The 22,599-nt window shown below is 48.1% G+C and overlaps 1 protein-coding gene across 1 annotated transcript; it reads left to right on the forward strand.

Moving 5' to 3' along the window:
- Positions 1–533: 533 nt before the first annotated feature.
- LOC135530188 (meteorin-like protein) lies at positions 534–12,858 on the forward strand. The gene is made up of 5 exons (XM_064958559.1): positions 534–949; positions 3,837–4,083; positions 4,722–4,884; positions 8,231–8,290; positions 11,429–12,858. Exons 1-5 carry the CDS (start codon positions 822–824, stop codon positions 11,755–11,757), a joined length of 927 nt encoding a protein of 308 aa, XP_064814631.1. The 5' UTR covers positions 534–821; the 3' UTR covers positions 11,758–12,858.
- Positions 12,859–22,599: the final 9,741 nt, after the last annotated feature.

The following is a 22,599-nucleotide window of genomic DNA, read 5'->3' on the forward strand; positions in this document are numbered from 1 at the left end:
GGTTTCCAGAATATAGACTTCGGGGCCCTCCAATCTAGTCCTATGTCTGTTACTAATAGGCTATTTAGTATACAAACAAATAAAGCAAACGCTTCTTACACGTATGAGCTATATTATCTCAAAGCCGTTTAATTAAGATACACATTGTAGGCAATTACACATGAGTTTATTGATCTGTATTACTCTAATATATCGGTGCAAGTGGTTACTGCTTCTCACCCGCGGGGGCTATGTGAAGGTGTACTGAATTTGTGCGTGTGCATATTTGTGTGAGTGAGTGGATATTTACTGCTCTGCAACACGACGCTGATGTAGGCTATCTTCAGACCTGCGCGTGCTGCCGTACTAATATTTATAAGAGCTATCGGGATGTGGCGCCAAGAACATCCGTGCATGTCCGCGTTAAGACGCACACACACACACACACACACACACACACAGAGAGCGAAAGACCGAGAAGTTCGTCCGCTCGGGGCGTGGTTTGGAGCGTGTCACTCAAGCGGGGGAGTCAGCTGCTGGCACGAGTCTGGGCGGGGTGACGTGTGCGGAGCTGGAGCCCAGGCAGCAGCAGAAGTTCGTTATTAATGTCAGGACTTCCTCCTGTCTGTTAGTCACCAGTCTACTGCCGGAGGCTCCCAACGGTTTTACACGGATATTCCATCCTGTCGAAATGAAACGGAACTTTTACGGTACAAAACAGAACTGTTGATTCTTGTGGACCCGTAACCTTCTTTCCAGAGACCACGATGTGAATAAATAGTCACTTGCAGGATTTATTGGTAGATTTTTGTGGTTACTGAAAGGCGGGACGTGGTCTGACCATGCTGTGGCGGAGGAGCGGTTGGTCAACCATGCTGTGGCCAAGTTTAGCGCACTGGGTAGCGGCTGTGTTTCTCTGTCGGGTCGCCTCGACGCAGTACACCAGCGACCAGTGCAGCTGGAGAGGAAGGTAGGCTATACGTTTATTATTGTATGTGTGTTATTCGACACGTTTTATTAACCCTTATAGGATGTAGACTATAAGCCTACAATCCTGTTACCGAGCAACAATCTCTTTTGGTTAAGGAGTGTTGGGTAATAGTCTATGGCAGTGTTGCCATCGAACCAGTATAACAGGCTGATACATTCAGTCCAACAACGGTAGATGTTATGGAAACCCTCGTTTCCTCCCTGCACTTCCAGATGTTGCGCAATAATATCCTCAACAGCGAGACCACAGCATATTTGCAGGTGCAAACAGGTTGGATAGATTAAGTCTAATGCATTTCATATTTTTTGCATAAACGGGGGGAAGGGGGGGGTGAACCACTTGACACCCCAGCTTCTGTGGGAGGGAGGGAGGGAGGGAGGGAGGGAGGGACGTCCTTCCTTATACAATGAGATTGTGTTTATACATGCGTTATGTAGTTTAGGCCTGACGGATTTGCATAGGGAACGTGTTTGTTTCTCCTGTCCTGTAGCCTATAGCGATGTGAGCTCCAATTGGCGGCGTGCCGTAATATTCAAAGAAAAGATGATAACATATTTTTAACTGTTTCAATATACCAAAGAGAGCTTGGGTTGGGCGCTTGGACCGTGGAGCCGTCAGAGGGAAAAGGAGAGCTTGGGTTGGGCGCTTGGACCGTGGAGCCGTCAGAGGGAAAGGGGGAGCTTGGGTTGGGCGCTTGGACCGTGGAGCCGTCAGAGGGGAAATGATAGGTTTTCAGCGCTACTCCTCGTGTCAACTTCATACCTTACCTTTCACATACTCATACAACTGTGTTCTAGGCTATTGTATATAGCATGGCACCCTCCAGAAAGTGAGTGCGCAGCCACTCCTGTAATTACAGTAAAATGAACAGGTCCATATGGCATGCCCTTTGATCCGTCGTTTTAAGACGCTGCGTAATAAAAATAACGACTGTGCGATGCTTTCTTGTTGCCGCGCCGCGGTGCGGTTTTCTTTTGAAGACATCGACTTCGAACAAGTTTGTAGTCTTTTACTGATCTTAAAGTGCGCGCATCCCAGATAACCGACCACATCCTCCCTCCCCTGCGCTCCGGGTATTGGTCACATCGGGTCACAGTTTATCGAGAGAGAGAGAGACTAATGCTGTAATCAAGTTGCTCTTTAAACGACCTTGTTACTAAGTGATAAGGTTTCATGCATTGGAAGTTAACTGTTAAATATGTTTGTGTGTTAATGTTTATCACCAACAACATTGCTTCCTCAAACATCAAAATATATCCATAACAAGTTTCCTAACCTCTTCTATCCCCCTCTACCCACTCCTCCTCCCTCATCACCATAACCTCTCCTCCTCCCTCATCACCATAACCTCTCCTCCTCCCTCATCACCATAACCTCTCCTCCTCCCTCATCACCATAACCTCTCCTCCTCCCTCATCACCATAACCTCTCCTCCTCCCTCATCACCATAACCTCTCCTCCTCCCTCATCACCATAACCTCTCCTCCTCCCTCATCACCATAACCTCTCCTCCTCCTCCTCCCTCATCGTCATAACCTCTCCTCCTCCTCCTCCCTCATCGTCATACCATCTCCTCCTCCTCCTCCCTCATCGTCATAACCTCTCCTCCTCCTCCTCCCTCATCGCCATAACCTCTCCTCCTCCCTCATCACCATAACCTCTCCTCCTCCCTCATCACCATAACCTCTCCTCCTCCCTCATCACCATAACCTCTCCTCCTCCCTCATCACCATAACCTCTCCTCCTCCCTCATCACCATAACCTCTCCTCCTCCCTCATCACCATAACCTCTCCTCCTCCCTCATCACCATAACCTCTCCTCCTCCCTCATCACCATAACCTCTCCTCCTCCCTCATCACCATAACCTCTCCTCCTCCCTCATCACCATAACCTCTCCTCCTCCCTCATCACCATAACCTCTCCTCGTCCCTCATCACCATAACCTCTCCTCCTCCTCGTCCCTCATCATCATAACCTCTCCTCCTCCTCCTCCCTCATCGTCATACCATCTCATCCTCCTCCTCCCTCATCGTCATACCATCTCATCCTCCTCCTCCCTCATCGTCATAACCTCTCCTCCTCCTCCTCCCCATCATCATCATCATCATAACCTCTCCTCCTCCCTCATCATCATCATGACCTCTCCTCCTCCCTCATCATCATCATGACCTCTCCTCCTCCTCCCTCATCATCATCATCAACCTCTCCTCCTCCTCCCTCATCATCATCATAACCTCTCCTCCTCCTCCCTCATCATCATCATAACCTCTCCTCCTCCTCCCTCATCATCATACCATCTCCTCCTCCTCCCTCATCATCATCATAACCTCTCCTCCTCCCTCATCATCATACCATCTCCTCCTCCTCCCTCATCATCATCATAACCTCTCCTCCTCCCTCATCATCATCATGACCTCTCCTCCTCCTCCCCCATCATCATCATACCATCTCCTCCTCCTCCCTCATCATCATCATAACCTCTCCTCCTCCCTCATCATCATCATGACCTCTCCTCCTCCCTCATCATCATCATGACCTCTCCTCCTCCTCCCCCATCATCATCATGACCTCTCCTCCTCCTCCCCCATCATCATCATGACCTCTCCTCCTCCTCCCCATCATCATCATGACCTCTCCTCCTCCTCCCCATCATCATCATGACCTCTCCTCCTCCTCCCTCATCATCATCATGACCTCTCCTCCTCCCTCATCATCATCATGACCTCTCCTCCTCCACCCCATCATCATCATAACCTCTCCTCCTCCTCCCCCATCATCATCATAACCTCTCTACTCCTTCCGCAATACCTTAACTTCTTCTCTACCCTACTGTCCCACTCTCTCTCTCCCTCTCCACTCCCCCAGTGGTCTGACCCATGAGTCTCACTCCCGTGATGTGGAGCAGGTATACCTGCGTTGCTCCCAGGGCAGTCTAGAGTGGCTCTATCCTACAGGGGCCCTCATCGTCAACCTGCGGCCCAACACGGAGCCCACGTCTGGGGCTTCCCCCGGCCTGCACGCCTGCATCAAGCCCCAGACAGACTCCCGCGGATCACACCTCTACCTGGAGAGAGCTGGACAGCTCCGCCTGCTGATGTCTGAGACAGAACAGGTAGATGGTCAGTTAGTCAGTCAATCAGTTGGTCTGTTGGTCAGTCGGCCGGTCAGTCAGTCATTCAGCCTGTCAGCATTCGGTCAGTCAATCAGTTGGTCTGTTGGTCAGTCGGCCGGTCAGTCAGTCATTCAGCCAGTCAGCATTCGGTCAGTCAATCAGTCGGTCTGTTGGTCAGTCGGCCGGTCAGTCAGTCATTCAGCCAGTCAGCATTCGGTCAGTCAATCAGTCGGTCTGTTGGTCAGTCAGTCATTCAGCCAGTCAGCATTCGGTCAGTCAATCAGTTGGTCTGTTGGTCAGACGGCCGGTCAGTCAGTCATTCAGCCAGTCAGTCATTCAGCCAGTCAGTCACGTTTATTCATAAATCCCTTTTTTACATCAGAAGTTGTCACAGATATTTCCCAGTAACCTGACTGAGAACAGCACAGAGCAGGTTACATAGGCAGAAAATGCCTGCTTAAGTTTAACCTCTGTAAATATAATGGTTGATATGTTCATAAAGTACATGTGTGAAAATGATTATCTCAGTGTCATTACACCAGTACATACATACACCAGTACATACATACACCAGTACATACATACACCAGTACATACATACACCAGTACATATTTAATCATGTTTGTTATATTTCCAGGCGCATGGCAGGGTGCAGTGTTTCTCCCTGACAGAGGGGGCGCTGTTCATAGAGGCAGTGGGCCAGCAGGACATCAGCAAGAGGATCACAGTGTTTCAGTATGAACTGGTGGCCAGCCACGGACCTGGAGCTCATCTGTACCCACACCTCAACACTGGCACTGGTAAGAGACCAACACACACACACCTTAACACTGGACCTGGTAAGAGACCAACACACACACACACACACACACACACACACACACACACACACACACACACACACACACACACACACACACACACACACACACACACACACACACACACACACACACACAAATCCTTCATCTTGTACCCTCCCCCATAGACATCCATCTCATCCCTCCTCATTCCTCCCTCCCTCTCTCCCTTCTCACCCCTCCCTCTCTCCATCCTCATCCCTCCCTCTCTCTCTCCTCATCCCTCCCTCCTCACCCCTTCCTCTCTCCCTCCTCATCCCTCCCTCCTCACCCCTTCCTCTCTCCCTCCTCATCCCTCTCTCCCTCATTCCTCCCTCTCTCCCTCATTCCTCTCGCTCTTCCTCCTCATCCCACCCTCTCTCTCGCCTCACCCCTCCCTCTCTACCACAAATAGAGCTAGGGTGAACAACAAGGGGGTGAGATAACCAGACTTCCCCCTCTCACACCTCTCAGGAAGTGAGGGATGGATGGGGGAGGGAAAGAGGGAGGGGAATATTAGAGGAGAGATACAGGACTAACTGACTCACACGTCTTTATATCTGATGCTAGTGTTGTACACGACCGGTCAACAGTTTTAGAACACCTACTAATTCAAGGGTTTTTCTTTATTTGTACTATTTTCTATATGGAATCATGTAGTAACCAAAAAAGTGTGAAACAAATCAACATATATTTTATATTTGAGATTTTTAAAATAGCCACCCTTTGCCTTGATGACAGCTTTGCACACTCGTGGCATTCTCTCAATCAGCTTCATGAGGTAGTCACCTCGAATGCATTTCAATTAACAGGTGTGCCTTCGTAAAAGATCATTTCTCTCCTTCTCAAAGCATTTCAGAAGGAACGTTGAGTTGTGACGGGGGGGGGGTATACAGAAGATGGCCCTATTTGGTAAAAGAACAAGTCCATATTATGGCAAGAACATCTCAAATAAGCAAAGAGAAACAATAGTCCGTCATTACTTTAAGACATGACGGTCAGTCAATTCGGAAAATATCTAGAACTTTTAATGTTTCTTCAAGCGCAGTCTCAAAAACCATCAAGCGCTATGATGAAACTGTCTCTCATGAGGACCACCACAGGAATGGAAGACCCAGAGTTACCTCTGCTGCAGAGGATCAGTTCATTAGAGTTACCAGCCTCAGAAATTACAGCCCACATAAATGCTTCACAGAGTTCAAGTAACAGACATGTCAACATCAACTGTTCAGCGGAGACTGTGATAATCAGGCTTCATGGTTGAATTTCTGCAAAGAAACCACTACTAAAGGACCCTAATAAGAAGAAGAGACTTGCTTGGGTCAAGAAACACGAGCAATGGATGTTAGACCGGTGGAAATGTGTCCTTTGGTCTGGAGTCTATATTGGATATTTTTGGTTCCAGCCTCCGTGTCTTTGTGAGATGCTGTGTGGGTGTATGGATTATCTCCGTTTGTGTATTTCACACCGTAAAGCATGGAGGGGGAGGTGTTATGGGGTGGGTGTATGGATTATCTCCGTTTGTGTATTTCACACCGTAAAGCATGGAGGAGGAGGTGTTATGGGGTGGGTGTATGGATTATCTCCGTTTGTGGATTTCACACTGTAAAGCATGGAGGAGGAGGTGTTATGGGGTGGGTGTATGGATTATCTCCGTTTGTGTATTTCACACCGTAAAGCATGGAGGAGGAGGTGTTATGGTGTGGGGGAATATTACTGGTGACATTGTCTGAGATTCATTTAGAATTCAAGGCACACTTAACCAGCATGGCTACCACAGCATTCTGCAGCCATACTCCATCCGATCTGGTTTGGGCGGTCAATGACCTAACACACTTCCAAACTATTTCATAGTTTTGACCCAACACTCCTCCAGGCTATTTCATAGTTTTGATGTCTTTACTATTATTCTACAATGGAGAAAATAGTAAAAATCAAGAAAAACCTTTGAATGAGTAGGTGCTCTAAAACTTTTGACTGGTAGTGTATACTGTATGGTGGGGTGTGGTGGTGTGTGGTGGTGGTGGTGGGGTGTGGTGGTGTATGGTGGGGTGTGGTGGTGTATGGTGTGGTGGTGGTGTATGGTGGGGTGTGGTGGTGTATGGTGTAGTGTGTGGTAGTGGTGGTGGTGTATGGTGGTGTGTGGTGTGGTGGTGGTGTATGGTGTAGTGGTGTGTGGTGGTGGTGTGTGGTGGTGGTGTGTGGTGGGGTATGGTGGTGTGTGGTGGTGTGTGGTGGTGTATGGTGGGGTGTGGTGGTGTGTGATGGTGTAGTGTGTGGTGGTGGTGTATGGTGGGGTGTGGTGGTGGTGGTGTATGGTGGGGTGTGGTGGTGTATGGTCGGGTGTGTGGTAGGGGTGGTGGTGTATGGTGGGGTGTGGGGGTGTATGGTGTGGGGTGTGGTGGTGTATGGTGGGGTGTGTGGTAGTGGTGGTGGGGTATGGTGGGGTGTGGTGGTTTATGGTGGGGTGTGTGGTGGTGGTGTGTGGTAGGGTGTGGTGGTGTATGGTGGAGTGTGTGGTAGTGGTGGTGGGGTATGGTGTGTGGTAGTGGTGTGTGGTAGTGGTGTATGGTGTGTGGTAGTGGTGTGGTGGTGGTGGTGTGTGTGGTGGGGTGGTGGTGGTGTATGGTGGGGTGGTGGTGGTGTATGGTGGGGTGTGGTGGTGTATGGTGGGGTGTGTGGTAGTGGTGGTGGGGTATGGTGGGGTGTGGTGGTTTATGGTGGGGTGTGTGGTGGTGGTGTGTGGTAGGGTGTGGTGGTGTATGGTGGAGTGTGTGGTAGTGGTGGTGGGGTATGGTGTGTGGTAGTGGTGTGTGGTAGTGGTGTGTGGTAGTGGTGTATGGTGTGTGGTAGTGGTGTGGTGGTGGTGGTGTGTGTGGTGGGGTGGTGGTGGTGTATGGTGTGTGGTAGTGGTGGTGGTGGGGTATGGTGTGTGGTAGTGGTGTATGGTGTGTGGTAGTGGTGTGGTGGTGGTGGTGTGTGTGGTGGGGTATGGTGTGTGGTAGTGGTGTGTGGTAGTGGTGTGTGGTAGTGGTGTATGGTGTGTGGTAGTGGTGTGGTGGTGGTGGTGTGTGTGGTGGGGTGGTGTGTGGTGGTGGTGTGTGGTAGGGTGTGGTGGTGTATGGTGGAGTGTGTGGTAGTGGTGGTGGGGTATGGTGTGTGGTAGTGGTGTGTGGTAGTGGTGTGTGGTAGTGGTGTATGGTGTGTGGTAGTGGTGTGGTGGTGGTGGTGTGTGTGGTGGGGTATGGTGTATGGTGGGGTGGTGTGTGGTGGTGTATATATCATGTGTCTCATGTCTCTCTCTCAGCCTCCTGTACACCCTGCACAGATGACCAGATCCTGATGGCGGTATGCACCAGCGACTTTGGTAAGCACACACACACAGGTTACGCACAACACACACACAGGTTGCGCACAACACACACACAGGTTGCGCACACACACACACACACACACACACACACACAGGTTACGCACAACACACACACAGGTTACGCACAACACCACACACACACACACACACACACACACACACACACACACACACAGGTTGCGCACAACACCACAACACACACACACACACACAGGTTACGCACACCACACACACACAGGTTACGCACAACACACACACACACACACACACACAGGTTACGCACAACACCACAACACACACACACACAAGTTACGCACACACCACACACACACAGGTTACGCACAACACACACACACACACACACACAGGTTACGCACAACACCACAACACACACACACACACACACACACACACAGGTTACGCACAACACACACACACAGGTTACGCACAACACCACAACACACACACACACAAGTTACGCACACACCACACACACACAGGTTACGCACAACACCACAACACACACACACACACAAGTTACGCACACACCACACACACACAGGTTACGCACAACACACACACAAGTTACGCACAACACCACAACACAAACAGGTTATGCACAACACCACAACACACACACAGAACAATGGCCATCACCATCATTAAGTTTGCTGGAGACACGACGGTGGTCGGCCTGATCACCAACTACGATGAGACAGCCAATAAGGGAGGATGTCAGCTCCCCCCATCCACATCGACTGTTGGGGAGCAGGTGGAGAGAGGTTCACCTTCCTCTGTGTCCACATCACTGAAGAATTAACATGGTATACACACATAAACACACACACACACACACCACACCTTCCCCCTCAGGAGGCTTGGGCCCTCAGACCCTCAAAAAGTTCTACAGCTGCACCATTGAGAGCATCTTGACTGGCTGCATCTCTGCTTGGTACGGCAAGAGCATCGCCCTCGATCACAGCCCAGTAGACAGCCCAGTAGTCAGCCCAGTAGACAGCCCAGTAGTCAGCCCAGTAGACAGCCCAGTAGACAGCCCAGTAGACAGCCCAGTAGACAGCCCAGTAGACAGCCCAGTAGACAGCCCAGTAGTCAGCCCAGTAGTCAGCCCAGTAGACAGCCCAGTAGACAGCCCAGTAGACAGCCCAGTAGACAGCCCAGTAGTCAGCCCAGTAGACAGCCCAGTAGACAGCCCAGTAGTCAGCCCAGTAGACAGCCCAGTAGACCGCCCAGTAGACCGCCCAGTAGACAGCCCAGTAGTCAGCCCAGTAGACCGCCCAGTAGACAGCCCAGTAGACAGCCCAGTAGACAGCCCAGTAGACAGCCCAGTAGACAGCCCAGTAGTCAGCCCAGTAGTCAGCCCAGTAGTCAGCCCAGTAGTCAGCCCAGTAGACAGCCCAGTAGACAGCCCAGTAGTCAGCCCAGTAGACAGCCCAGTAGTCAGCCCAGTAGACAGCCCAGTAGTCAGCCCAGTAGTCAGCCCAGTAGACAGCCCAGTAGACAGCCCAGTAGTCAGCCCAGTAGACAGCCCAGTAGTCAGCCCAGTAGACAGCCCAGTAGTCAGCCCAGTAGTCAGCCCAGTACTTGGTAAGGCAGCTGCTTGGCATTCAACCGCTAGGCGCTACAGAGGGTAGTGCGTATGGTGCAGTACAGAGGGTAGTGCGTATGGTGCGCTACAGAGGGTAGTGCGTACGGTGCGCTACAGAGGGTAGTGCGTATGGTGCAGTACATCACCGGGGCCGAATTCCCTGCCACCCAGGACCTCTATACCAGGCGGTGTCACAGGAAGGCCCTAAAAATGTTCTCTCTGCTACCGCACGGCAAGCTGTACCGATGTCTGGAACCAACAGGACCCTGCTTCTACCCCCAAGCCATGAGACTGAACAAGACCGCTAAATAGTTAACCAATAACTCTCTGGACTATCTGCATTGAACCCCATTACACTCTAGACTCATCACATACACTGCTGCTACTGTTTATTACCTATCCTGTTCCCTAGTCACTGTACCTCTACCTATATGTACATATCTACCTCCATTACCTCCTACCCCTGCACATAGACTCAGTACTGATACCACGTGTGTAAAGCCAAGATTTCCCTCTCCTCCCCATATCTCTCTCCTCCCCATATCTCTCTCCTCCCCATATCTCTCTCCTCCCTCTCCTCCCCATATCTCTCTCCTCCCCATATCTCTCTCCTCCCCATATCTCTCTCCTCCCTCTCCTCCCCATATCCCTCTCCTCCCCATATCTCTCTCCTCCCCATATCTCTCTCTCCTCTCCATATCTCTCTCCTCTCTCTACTCCCCATATCTCTCTCCTCTCCATATCTCTCTCCTCTCTCTCCTCCCCATATGTCTCTCCTCCCCATATCTCTCTCCTCCCCATATCTCTCTCCTCCCCATATCTCTCTCTCCTCTCCATATCTCTCTCCTCTCTCTACTCCCCATATCTCTCTCCTCCCCATATCTCTCTCCTCCCCATATCTCTCTCCTCCCCATATCTCTCTCTCCTCTCTCTCCTCTCCATATCTCTCTCTCCTCTCTCTCCTCTCCATATCTCTCTCTCCTCTCTCTCCTCCCCATATCTCTCTCTCCTCTCTCTCCTCCCCATATCTCTCTCCTCTCCATATTTCTCTCCTCTCTCTCCTCCCCATATCCCTCTCCTCCCCATATCTCTCTCCTCCCCATATCTCTCTCCTCTCCATATCTCTCTCCTCTCTCTCCTCCCCATATCTCTCTCCTCCCCATATCTCTCTCCTCCCCATATCTCTCCCCTTCCTCTCCTCCCCATATCTCTCTCTCCTCTCTCTCCTCTCCATATCTCTCTCCTCTCTCTCCTCCCCATATCTCTCTCCTCTCCATATCTCTCTCCTCTCTCTCCTCCCCATATCTCTCTCCTCTCCATATCTCTCTCCTCTCTCTCCTCCCCATATCTCTCTCCTCCCCATATCTCTCTCCTCTCCATATCTCTCTCCTCCCCATATCTCTCTCCTCCCCATATCTCTCTCCTCCCCATATCTCTCTCCTCCCCATATCTCTCTCCTCTCTCCTCCCCATATCTCTCCCCTTCCTCTCCTCCCCATATCTCTCTCCCTCCCTCTTTCTCTCCAGCGGGTCGTGGCAGTATCCGTGGCATTGACACGCCCTCGTCATCAGACCACTCCTCCGTTGCCGTGACGCTAAGCCGCCTGTTCCATCAGAAGAGCGGAGTGTTCTCTTGGGACGGAGCCAGAGGAAAGGGGTGGTCCGGACGTCTGAACACGCCCCTGCGGTGCCGGCTGCAGCCGAGGGAGAAGGGGGAGTTCCTGTTCACGGGGGCAGTGCGGTTCGGAGAGGCGTGGCTTGGCTGCTCCCCGCACTACCGCCACTTTCTGAAGCTCTACCGGACCGCCCTGGAGACGGGAAGTAACCCCTGTCACATGAACATGGACACAGACTGAGGCACGCCCCTTCCGCCCAGGTGACAACCAATCAGGGAACAGGATTGGGAAACAAACTCAGCGAATCAGGGACATATAGAGAGAGGGCTGGGTCGCTGGCTGGACTGACAGGGCCCTGATCCAATCAGAGGAGGGAGGTCGTAAAGGGGCGGAACCTTTGATATGCCTGAGAGGTGATTGGACATGGTCCCAAGCCATGCTAACCGATTGGCTGAAGCTCTTACAGTTGCCTAGCAGCAAGGATAGTTGGTCTGTGTCTGAACAGTTCTAAAGCCATCTGTCGTCATAGAATGTCTTAAGACGCTGGTGTGTGTGTGTGTGCGCGCGCGTGTGTGTGTGTTCGCATGTGTTGGAAATAGATGTAAATATGATCATTGTTGTAATGAAAGTTTGTTTCGTGAAAAGCTTTATGTTTACAGTTTAGAGGTTGTCTTCTGACCGAAGTGTATAGTGTGTTCCTGCACAGCGTGTGTGTCTTAGCGTGTTTGTGTGTGTCTTAGCGTGTTTGTGTGTGTCTTAGCATGCTCTTGTGTGTCTTAGCGTACTCTTGTGTGTCTTAGCGTGTTTGTGTGTGTCTTAGCGTGTTTGTGTGTGTCTTAGCATGCTCTTGTGTGTCTTAGCGTACTCGTGTGTGTCTTAGCGTATTTGTGTGTGTCTTAGCATGCTCTTGTGTGTCTTAGCGTACTCGTGTGTGTCTTAGCGTGTTTGTGTGTGTCTTAGCATGCTCTTGTGTGTCTTAGCGTACTCGTGTGTGTCTTAGCGTGTTTGTGTGTGTCTTAGCATGCTCTTGTGTGTCTTAGCGTACTCGTGTGTGTCTTAGCGTGTTTGTGTGTGTCTTAGCGTGTTTGTGTGTCTTAGCGTGTTTGTGTGTGCGCGCAAGGGAGTGTGTGAACGTGTATGTACTAGCCTGTGAATGTGTGTGTGGTTCTGCACTAGCTTGTGTGTGTGTGTGTGTGTGTGTGTGTGTGTGTGTGTGTGTGTGTGTGTGTGTGAAGGTGTGTGTGTGTGTGTGTGTGTGAAGGTGTGTGTGTGCGACTGTGTTAAAGTACAATAGCACTCTGGCTCTCTGTTCTAGGGAATAAACTATCTTCCTGGAACAAGTCTTTATTTTACTGTCTAGATGTGTCTGTGTCTAGATGTGTCTGTGTCTAGATGTGTCTGTGTCTAGATGTGTCTGTGTCTAGATGTGTCTGTGTCTAGATGTGTCTGTGTCTAGATGTGTCTGTGTCTAGATGTGTCTGTGTCACATTGGATTTATCGACAGTGTTTATAAGGTACTGTTTTGAAGTATCCTCATTTGTGTGTGTGTGTGTGCGTGTGTGTGTGTGTACTAGAGAGAGTAGAGGCAGACTTTTATGATCCATTTTATTTATTTTCCGACATCTTCGGCCAAAACCACTTCACCAACCACACTGGTGTGAGCATGTCTGTTACAGATTAATTCATTGTCCAATGTTCACAAATGTCCAATGAAAATGTGCATTTGGGCTATCCCCTCTGAAAGACACACACACACACACAGGTTGGACTGAGTGGTGGAGGAGGGGAAGGATGGAGGCAGGGGGAATTGGAGGGAGGGATGGAGGTAGAGAAGGATGGAGGTATAGAAGGAAAGAAGGATGGAGGTAGAGAAGGATGGAGGTAGAGAAGGATAGAAAGATGGAGGTAGAGAAGGATGGAGGTAGAGAAGGAAAGAAGGATGGAGGTAGAGAAGGATGGAGGTAGAGAAGGATAGAAAGATGGAGGTAGAGAAGGATGGAGGTAGAGAAGGAAAGAAGGATGGAGGGAGAGAAAGATGGAAAGATGGAGGGAGAGAAGGAAAGATGGAGGGAGAGAAGGATGGAGGGAGAGAAGGAAAGATGGAGGGAGAGAGGGATGGAGGGAGAGAAGGAAAGATGGAGGGAGAGAAGGATGGAGGGAGAGAAGGAAAGATGGAGGGAGAGAGGGATGGAGGGAGAGAAGGAAAGATGGAGGGAGAGAAGGATGGAGGGAGAGAAGGAAAGATGGAGGGAGAGAGGGATGGAGGGAGAGAAGGAAAGATGGAGGTAGAAAAGGATGGAGAGAGAAGGAAAGATGAAGGTAGAGAAGGATGGAGGGAGGGAGAGAAGGAAAGATGGGGGGATGACCTCAGTGTCAGTGGGGGGGGATCACATTTCCCCTCAGGAAGAACAGCAATGTTTGGAATGTCTCCCTCACTCACACACACACACACTTTCTCTGCTGTGTTGTGAGTGTACACCCACATAAGAGTTTGTAAAACGTCTGCCCTGCTCGAGCTGACCCAGTCAGCTGTAAGTGCTGTCATTGTGAAGTGGAAACTTCTCGGAGCAACAACAGCTCATCCATGAAGTGGATGACCACACGCTCACAGAACGACACGGGAAGTGTGTAGCGCGTAAACATCCTCTGTCCTCGGTTACAACATTCACTACCGAGTTCAAAACGGCCTCTTGAAGCAACATCAGCACAAGAACTGTTCATCGGGAGCTTCATGAAATGGGTTTCCGTGGCCGAGCAGCCGCACACAAGCCTAAGATCACCATGCACAATGCCAAGCGTTGGCTGGAGTGGTGGAAAGCTCAGCGCCATTGTATTCTGGAGCAGTGGAAATGCCTTCTCTGGAGTGAACCATCTGGCAGTTCGACGGACCAATCTGGGTTTGCTGGATGCCAGGAGAAGGCTACCCGCATCAATGCATAGTGCCAACTGTAAAGTTTGGTGGAGGAGGAATAATGGTCTGCGGCTGTTTTTCATGGTTCAGGCTCGTCTCCTTAGTTCCCGTGAAGGTAAATCTCAATGTTACAGCATACAATTACATTCTAGACGATTCTGTGCTTCCAACTTTGCGGCAAAAGTTTGGGGAAGGCCATTTCCTGCCCCTGTGCACAAAGTGAGATCCATACAGAAATGGTTTGTCAAGATCGGTGTGGAAGAACTTGACTGGCATGCACAGATCCCTGACCTCAACCCCATCGAACACCTTTGGAATGAATTGGAAGGCCGACTGCAAGCCAGGCCTAACCGCCCAACATCAGTGTCCGACCTCACTAATGCTCTTGTGGCTGAATGGAAGCAAGTCCCCACAGTAATGTTCCAACATCTAGTGGAAAGCCTTCCCAGAAGAGTGGAGGCTGTAATAGCAGCAATGTTCCAACATCTAGTGGAAAGCCTTCCCAGAAGAGTGGAGGCTGTTATAGCAGCAAAGGGGGGACCAACTCCATATTAATGCCTTTGATTTTGGAATGAGATGTTCGATGAGCAGGTGTCCACATACTTTTGGTCATTTAGTGTATACTGTAGTTATACACACATGAGACACAACACAACATATAACATAACCATGAATGGAAGTGCAACACATTTCTTTATGTAACCTTTATTCAAATAGGAAAGTCAGTTAAAGAACAAATTCTTATTTACAATGACGGCCTACCCCAGCCAAACCCTCTACTAATCCGGACAACGCTCAGCCAATTGTGCGCCACCCTTAAGGACTCCCGTCACGGCCGGTTGTGATACAGCCCGGGATGGAACCCGGGTCTGTTGTGACCCCCTTAGCACTGCACAGCCTTAGAAGAGAGGAGGGTGAACTCAGTGTGTTTTAATGATAGAAGAGAGGAGGGTGAACGCATAGTGTGTTTTAATGATAGGAGAGAGGAGGGTGAACTCAGTGTGTTTTAATGATAGAAGAGGAGGGTGAACGCATAGTGTGTTTTAATGATAAGAGAGAGGAGGGTGAACTCAGTGTGTTTTAATGATAGGAGAGAGGAGGGTGAACTCAGTGTGCTTTAATGATAGGAGAGAGGAGGGTGAACTCAGTGTGTTTTGATGATAGGAGAGAGGAGGGTGAACTCATAGTGTTTTAATGATAGGAGAGAAGAGGGTGAACTCAGTGTGTTTTAATGGTAGAAGAGAAGAAGAGAGGAGGGTGAACTCAGTGTGTTTTAATGATAGGAGAGAAGAGGGTGAACTCAGTGTGTTTTAATGGTAGAAGAGAAGAAGAGAGGAGGGTGAACTCAGTGGGTTTTAATGATAGAAGAGAGGAGGGTGAACTCAGTGGGTTTTAATGATAGAAGAGAGGAGGGTGAACTCAGTGTGTTTTAATGGTAGAAGAGAAGAAGAGGAGGGTGAACTTATAGTGGGTTTTAATGATAGAAGAGAGGAGGGTGAACTCATAGTGTGTTTTAATGGTAGAAGAGAAGAAGAGAGGAGGGTGAACTCATAGTGGGTTTTAATGATAGAAGAGAAGAAGAGAGGAGGGTGAACTTATAGTGTGTTTTAATGATAGAAGAGAAGAGGGTGAATTTAGGACTTAACTTATTTGGAAAGAGACGTACAAGTAGAGAAATGCTTGTCGATTCAGCTGTTTATGTGTGTATGTGTCTGGTGTGTGTGTGTGTGTGTCTGGTGTGTATGTGAGTGTGTGTATGTTTGAATGTTTGTGTGTGTCTGGCGTATGTGTATATGAATGTATGTGAATGTTTGTGTGTGTGTGTGTGTGTGTAAAGACGTGCTCTGAATTCCTCCGAGGTTTAAGACAGGCTCCAACGACCTTAGAAGACTGTCTATATATAACCACCCTTTAAACACGCACCATTCTAGACCTCTCTGACCCCCATCCCCCCTCCACATAACATCTGATCAGTGATCAGCTAACACTTTCTCTCCTCCTCCTGTTCTTCTGCCTGCAGAAACCTCTCTCCCTTTCACATGGAGGGACTGTAGAGAGAGGAGATGGAGAGACCCTGGATGATTTGTTCCTTGTAGCCCTGGGTTTCTCCTGTCAAGAGAGTGTGTGTGTGTGTGTGTGTTTGTTTTGGGCTGTAGTCTGAGAAGGCCACACGCGTCCTGCGCACCGCCAACGTGCAAACAGGCTACACAGCAGAAACACAACCCACCCTAGCAACACCCAACACCCCTAGGCAACCCCTTCCCGGCAACCATCCAACTTCTTTTGGCAACCCCTCTAATTCAGGAGACACACTTGCTCTCTACACAAGACATTAACCCTGCAACCCCCTCCCACACACACACACTCACACTGACGTTCAATCGAACCGTAACTGAAGGCCTCAATGCCTGTCCGTCTGCTTTATATAGCAGGGTCACTGTCTGTAGGGGACATCCATTATGGTGAATGTGGTGGTGTACCTAGTAAACGGTCGTGTGTGTGTGTGTGTGTGTGTGTGTGTGTGTGTGTGTGTGTGTGTGTGTTGCGGGGGCAGTTCAGAATGCAGTATGAGCGAGGGACAGCTGAGGAGCAGTCAGTAAGGGAGTATAGAATGGCTGAGCTCAGGGAAACTGGACACACCAGCGTTCTAACTCAGACACACACACACACACAAAGCACCAGAGGACTCAAGTCACATGACTTGGATTCCAGTCTGACTCTTTAGTCATAAAGTTTATGACTTGAGACTCCACTTGATGAAACATAAAATAACTGGAGACTTGACATGGACTTGCAGTCTCTCCACTCTGGATTCGACTTCGAATTGAGACGGATTTACTTCTCCGTGGATTACTCTCCACGCAGCCAGAGACTGTATCATACTTGCTAAAAAGTTGATTGGCTAGTGAAAAGCACACTCGACCCTCTGATTGGACCAGCAAACTGTCAATCAATACAGTTTGGGTGAGATTGCACAGTGAGAAGGTTGTGGGGGGGTTGTAAAAGTGAAAGTGAAAGAGATTTATTTTCTTCATATGTTAATAGGCTACAAATGGCCTACTATTTCTATATTATATATTTGCTTATTCGATCTGGTCACTAACATAAACCTATGGCATTCTACCACATCCTTATTAAAAAACACCTCATCTGTGCTTCAGAACCAAAAAGAATTGTGCGTCTTGACCAATGACCAGTCATCAGCATTGGCGGGCGCACATATCCAGATTAGTGACCAGAAAGCGCTTGTTTAATTTTCTCCGGTTTTGCCTGGCGAAAAACAGAGTAGCTTTAATTATTTTTTTATTTTTATTTTTTTACCTTTATTTAACCAGGCAAGTCAGTTAAGAACAAATTCTTATTATCAATGACGGCCTGGGAACAGTGGGTTAACTGCCTGTTCAGGGGCAGAACGACAGATTTGTACCTTTGAACTCGCAACCTTCCGGTTACTAGTCTAACACTCTAACCACTACGCTACCTGCCGCCCCAATAATGTATAAAGTTATGTATAACGTACATATAAAGTACCGTTTAGCAATCTGCTACAGACACAACTCTGTCACAACAGTAGGCTACCTGGTGATGTCACTGATCATGGTCATATTTCAGATAGTCCTCGTTCGGGAGGGTAATAATGGTTTAACTGGTAACATGAATGAAGGGTTGACATATTCTGGGAAGTTAAAGGAAAATTCCACCCCAAAAAAAACCCAATATTTTGATATTTGAGTCATTAGTTCATTGCTGACAAGCAAAACAATTTGGGACTGTCAACAATCCAGTTTTCAAGATACGTAACTTTCAAAATGTCAGTTCAAAACGCAGGTGTAAAACGCAGTTTATTTCTGCATCTTTTCGTTTGAAAACGCATCACCATTTATGGCTGTAATGACAGGCTACATTTGCGCAGTGATTGTGCGGGCTCGCGTGTTTGAAACCCACTGAGCTCGCAAACAGATGGCTAATTTGCTGCACAGCTATAGAAATGGGTGCAGCGCAAACTTCAAATTGAAGGGAGAGGTGACTGCCATACATGAATATGGAGCTCCAAAAATGGTTTGGTGATGAAGAATATGAACCGTTTACGTTGCAAGCTCCCCAGCAATGGAGCATCGAGCAGCAATTACTAACATAGAAAAACAATAGTAGTCCTATGTCGAAATTGCTTGAAATGTATAATTGATTTAAGAAGCTTGGATTTGGAATTTGTTGAAATTAATTATTACATAATCAGAATGTGTTGTAGACAAAAAAAAAACAGGGCTGTCCTAGTTGCCTCAGTAAATATACAAAGATTTGTAATTGAATAAATCATTTTCTGTATTTAAAAAAAAACATGACTTAAGTCTTGATTTAAAAAAAACAACTTGTAAATCAACTCGATTTGCTCTTACGACGCACAACATGGACTTGACCCGTTCTACTTGGGACTGGACCTGAGACCCGGACCATGTGACCTGAGACCCGGACCATGTGACCTGAGACCCCGACCATGTGACCTGAGACCCGGACCATGTGACCTGAGACCCCGACCATGTGACCTGAGACCCGGACCATGTGACCTGAGACCCCGACCATGTGACCTGAGACCCCGACCGTGTGACCTGAGACCCCGACCGTGTGACCTGAGACCCGGACCGTGTGACCTGAGACCCGGACCGTGTGACCTGAGACCCGGACCGTGTGACCTGAGACCCCGACCGTGTGACCTGAGACCCGGACCGTGTGACCTGAGACCCGGACCGTGTGACCTGAGACCCCGACCGTGTGACCTGAGACCCGGACCGTGTGACCTGAGACCCCGACCGTGTGACCTGAGACCCCGACCGTGTGACCTGAGACCCCGACCGTGTGACCTGAGACCCCGACCGTGTGACCTGAGACCCGGACCGTGTGACCTGAGACCCGGACCGTGTGACCTGAGACCCGGACCGTGTGACCTGAGACCCGGACCGTGTGACCTGAGACCCGGACCATGTGACCTGAGACCCCGACCATGTGACCTGAGACCCCGACCATGTGACCTGAGACCCGGACCATGTGACCCGGACCATGTGACCTGAGACTTACTTGTGACTCGAATAACAGTGACTTGGTCCCACCTCTGGCATGCAAACACACCAATTTCCTCCTTAAAATCCACCCTCCACACTCTTGTTAATTTTGGAATATGTGATATTTACTTTCTCTGTATCCAACATCTGGATGTAATAAATAACATTCTTGCCACAAGATCTCTGCAGCAGGTGAAACTCTAACCGTTAAGTGTCTGGGACCGGTATCTGGAATCTGTCGAGTCTGGAGGCAGCTCTGCATAGTGGTCAATAGCTGGCACATCCACAAAGTCATAAAATCTCATTTTAATCGTAACCACACTGCTAACCCTAATGCCTAACCTTAAATTAAGACCAAAAGCTCATTTTTGTTTTTATACATTTTTAAAACAGCCAATTTTGACTCTAGTGGGCCCAATAAGAGTCATTAGAAAACACACAAAAATGAGTATTACCAATCGAAGACATCTATTGCAGGACAAATAAATGTGAGTTTACATAGCTGTCCATAAATGGATGTTGCATTTGACTTTATGGGTTGGTTATGTATGCTTCTAACCCATTGGTTCCTACTACCGATTAGAGTTCCGTTAGGCTGTATCTTTACCTAACAAAAAAGTCTGTCCCATTTCCAGTCATTACAATTAGCTTAATACCCCTTGATCTTCAAGATTAGGTCTTATTAAATATGGAAAAGTACATTAATTAAATTGTTTTACATGAGTATAATCTGAAAAAGAAGGACTAATTAGCCTACTCTGTTGTTTATGATTGTGTTGTCATGGAGAACTGATTGGGTTCCTTGCTTCCAGCTGAAAAATATGTGCTGCTCTCGGGAAATGTCATGATTTGAGCACTACCCGAAAAGTGCTTTTTTTGGATGTGAAAAATGTAATGCCATATGCTGCATTTGTTAGAAGCCTCTAGTTTACGTTTAAGTTGATGACACTTTGAAATTGAGATAATTTGCAGTTGTTGAAGTCTATCAAAAGTGCACAAGTTTGAGTATCAAGGGATGGAGGGAGATCGCCCCCCAGAGCCTGATCATGTGATGGAGGGAGATCGCCCCACAGAGCCTGATCAAGTGATGGAGGGAGATCGCCCCACAGAGCCTGATCATGTAATGAGGGAGATCGCCCCACAGAGCCTGATCAAGTGATGGAGGGAGATCACCCCACAGAGCCTGATCATGTAATGAGGGAGATGAGATCGCCCCACAGAGCCTGATCATGTAATGAGGGAGATCGCCCCACAGAGCCTGATCAAGTGATGGAGGGAGATCGCCCCACAGAGCCTGATCAAGTGATGGAGGGAGATCGCCCCACAGAGCCTGATCATGTGATGAGGGAGATCGCCCCACAGAGCCTGATCAAGTGATGGAGGGAGATCGCCCCACAGAGCCTGATCAAGTGATGGAGGGAGATCGCCCCACAGAGCCTGATCATGTAATGAGGGAGATCACCCCACAGAGCCTGATCATGTAATGAGGGAGATCACCCCACAGAGCCTGATCATGTGATGAGGGAGATCGCCCTCCAGTGGCAGAAGGACTCTGTTGCACTTCTCTCTTGTTCATCAGTTTGAGATTATAACAGAACATGGCCAAGATGTTCAAATGTTCATAAATGACCAGCATGGTCGAATAATAATAAGGTAGAACAGTTGAAACTGGAGCAGCAGCACGGCCAGGTGGACTGGGGACAGCAAGGAGTCATCATATCAGGTAGTCCTGGGGCATGGTCCTAGGGCTCAGGTCCTCCGAGAGAGAGGAGGAGAGAATTAGAGAACGCACACTTAGATTCACACAGGACACCGAATTGGACAGGAGAAGTACTCCAGATATAACAAACTGACCCCAGCCCGCCGACACAAACTACTGCAGCATAAATATTGGAGGCTGAGACAGGAGGGGTCAGGAGACACTGTGGCCGCATCCGAGGACACCCCCGGACAGGGCCAAACAGGAAGGATATAACCCCACCCACTTTGCCAAAGCACAGCCCCCACACCACTAGAGGGATATCTTCAACCACCAACTTACCATCCTGAGACAAAGCTGAGTATAGCTTTGTAACACTACATTACATAACACTACAGTACACTACACTACACTACAGTACACAACACTACATAACACTACACTACATAACATAACACTACATTACATAACACAACACTACACTACATAACATAACACTACAGTACATAACACCACACTACATAACACTACACTACATAACATTACACTACACTACAGTACATAACATAACACTACATTACATAACACTACATAACATAACACTACAGTACATAACACTACATTACATAACACTACATTACATAACACTAAATTACATAACACTACACTACTTAACACAACACTACATTACAGAACACAACACTACAGTACATAACACTACACTACATAACACTACACTACATAACATAACACTACATTACATAACACTACACTACTTAACACTACACTACTTAACATAACACTACATTACATAACACTACACTACATAACACTACACTACAGTACATAACACTACACTACATAACACTACACTACACTACTTAACATAACACTACATTACATAACACTACATTACATAACACTACACTACACAACACTACACAACACTACACTACATAACACAACACTACATAACACTACAGTACATAACATAACACTACATAACATAACACTACATTACATAACACTACACTACATAACATAACACTACATTACAGTACATAACATACCATTACATAACATAACACTACATAACAATACACTACATAACATAACACTACATTACATAACACTACAGTACATAACACTACACTACTTAACATAACACTACATTACATAACACTACATTACATAACACAACACTACATAACACTACATTACATAACACTACATTACATAACACTACAGTACATAACACTACATAACATAACACTACATTACATAACACTACATTACAGTACATAACATACCATTACATAACATAACACTACATAACACAACACTACATAACACTACATAACATAACACTACATTACATAACACTACAGTACATAACACTACACTACTTAACATAA

Source organism: Oncorhynchus masou, unplaced genomic scaffold, assembly GCF_036934945.1.
Source record: "Oncorhynchus masou masou isolate Uvic2021 unplaced genomic scaffold, UVic_Omas_1.1 unplaced_scaffold_1285, whole genome shotgun sequence".
Taxonomy (NCBI): Eukaryota; Metazoa; Chordata; class Actinopteri; order Salmoniformes; family Salmonidae; genus Oncorhynchus; species Oncorhynchus masou.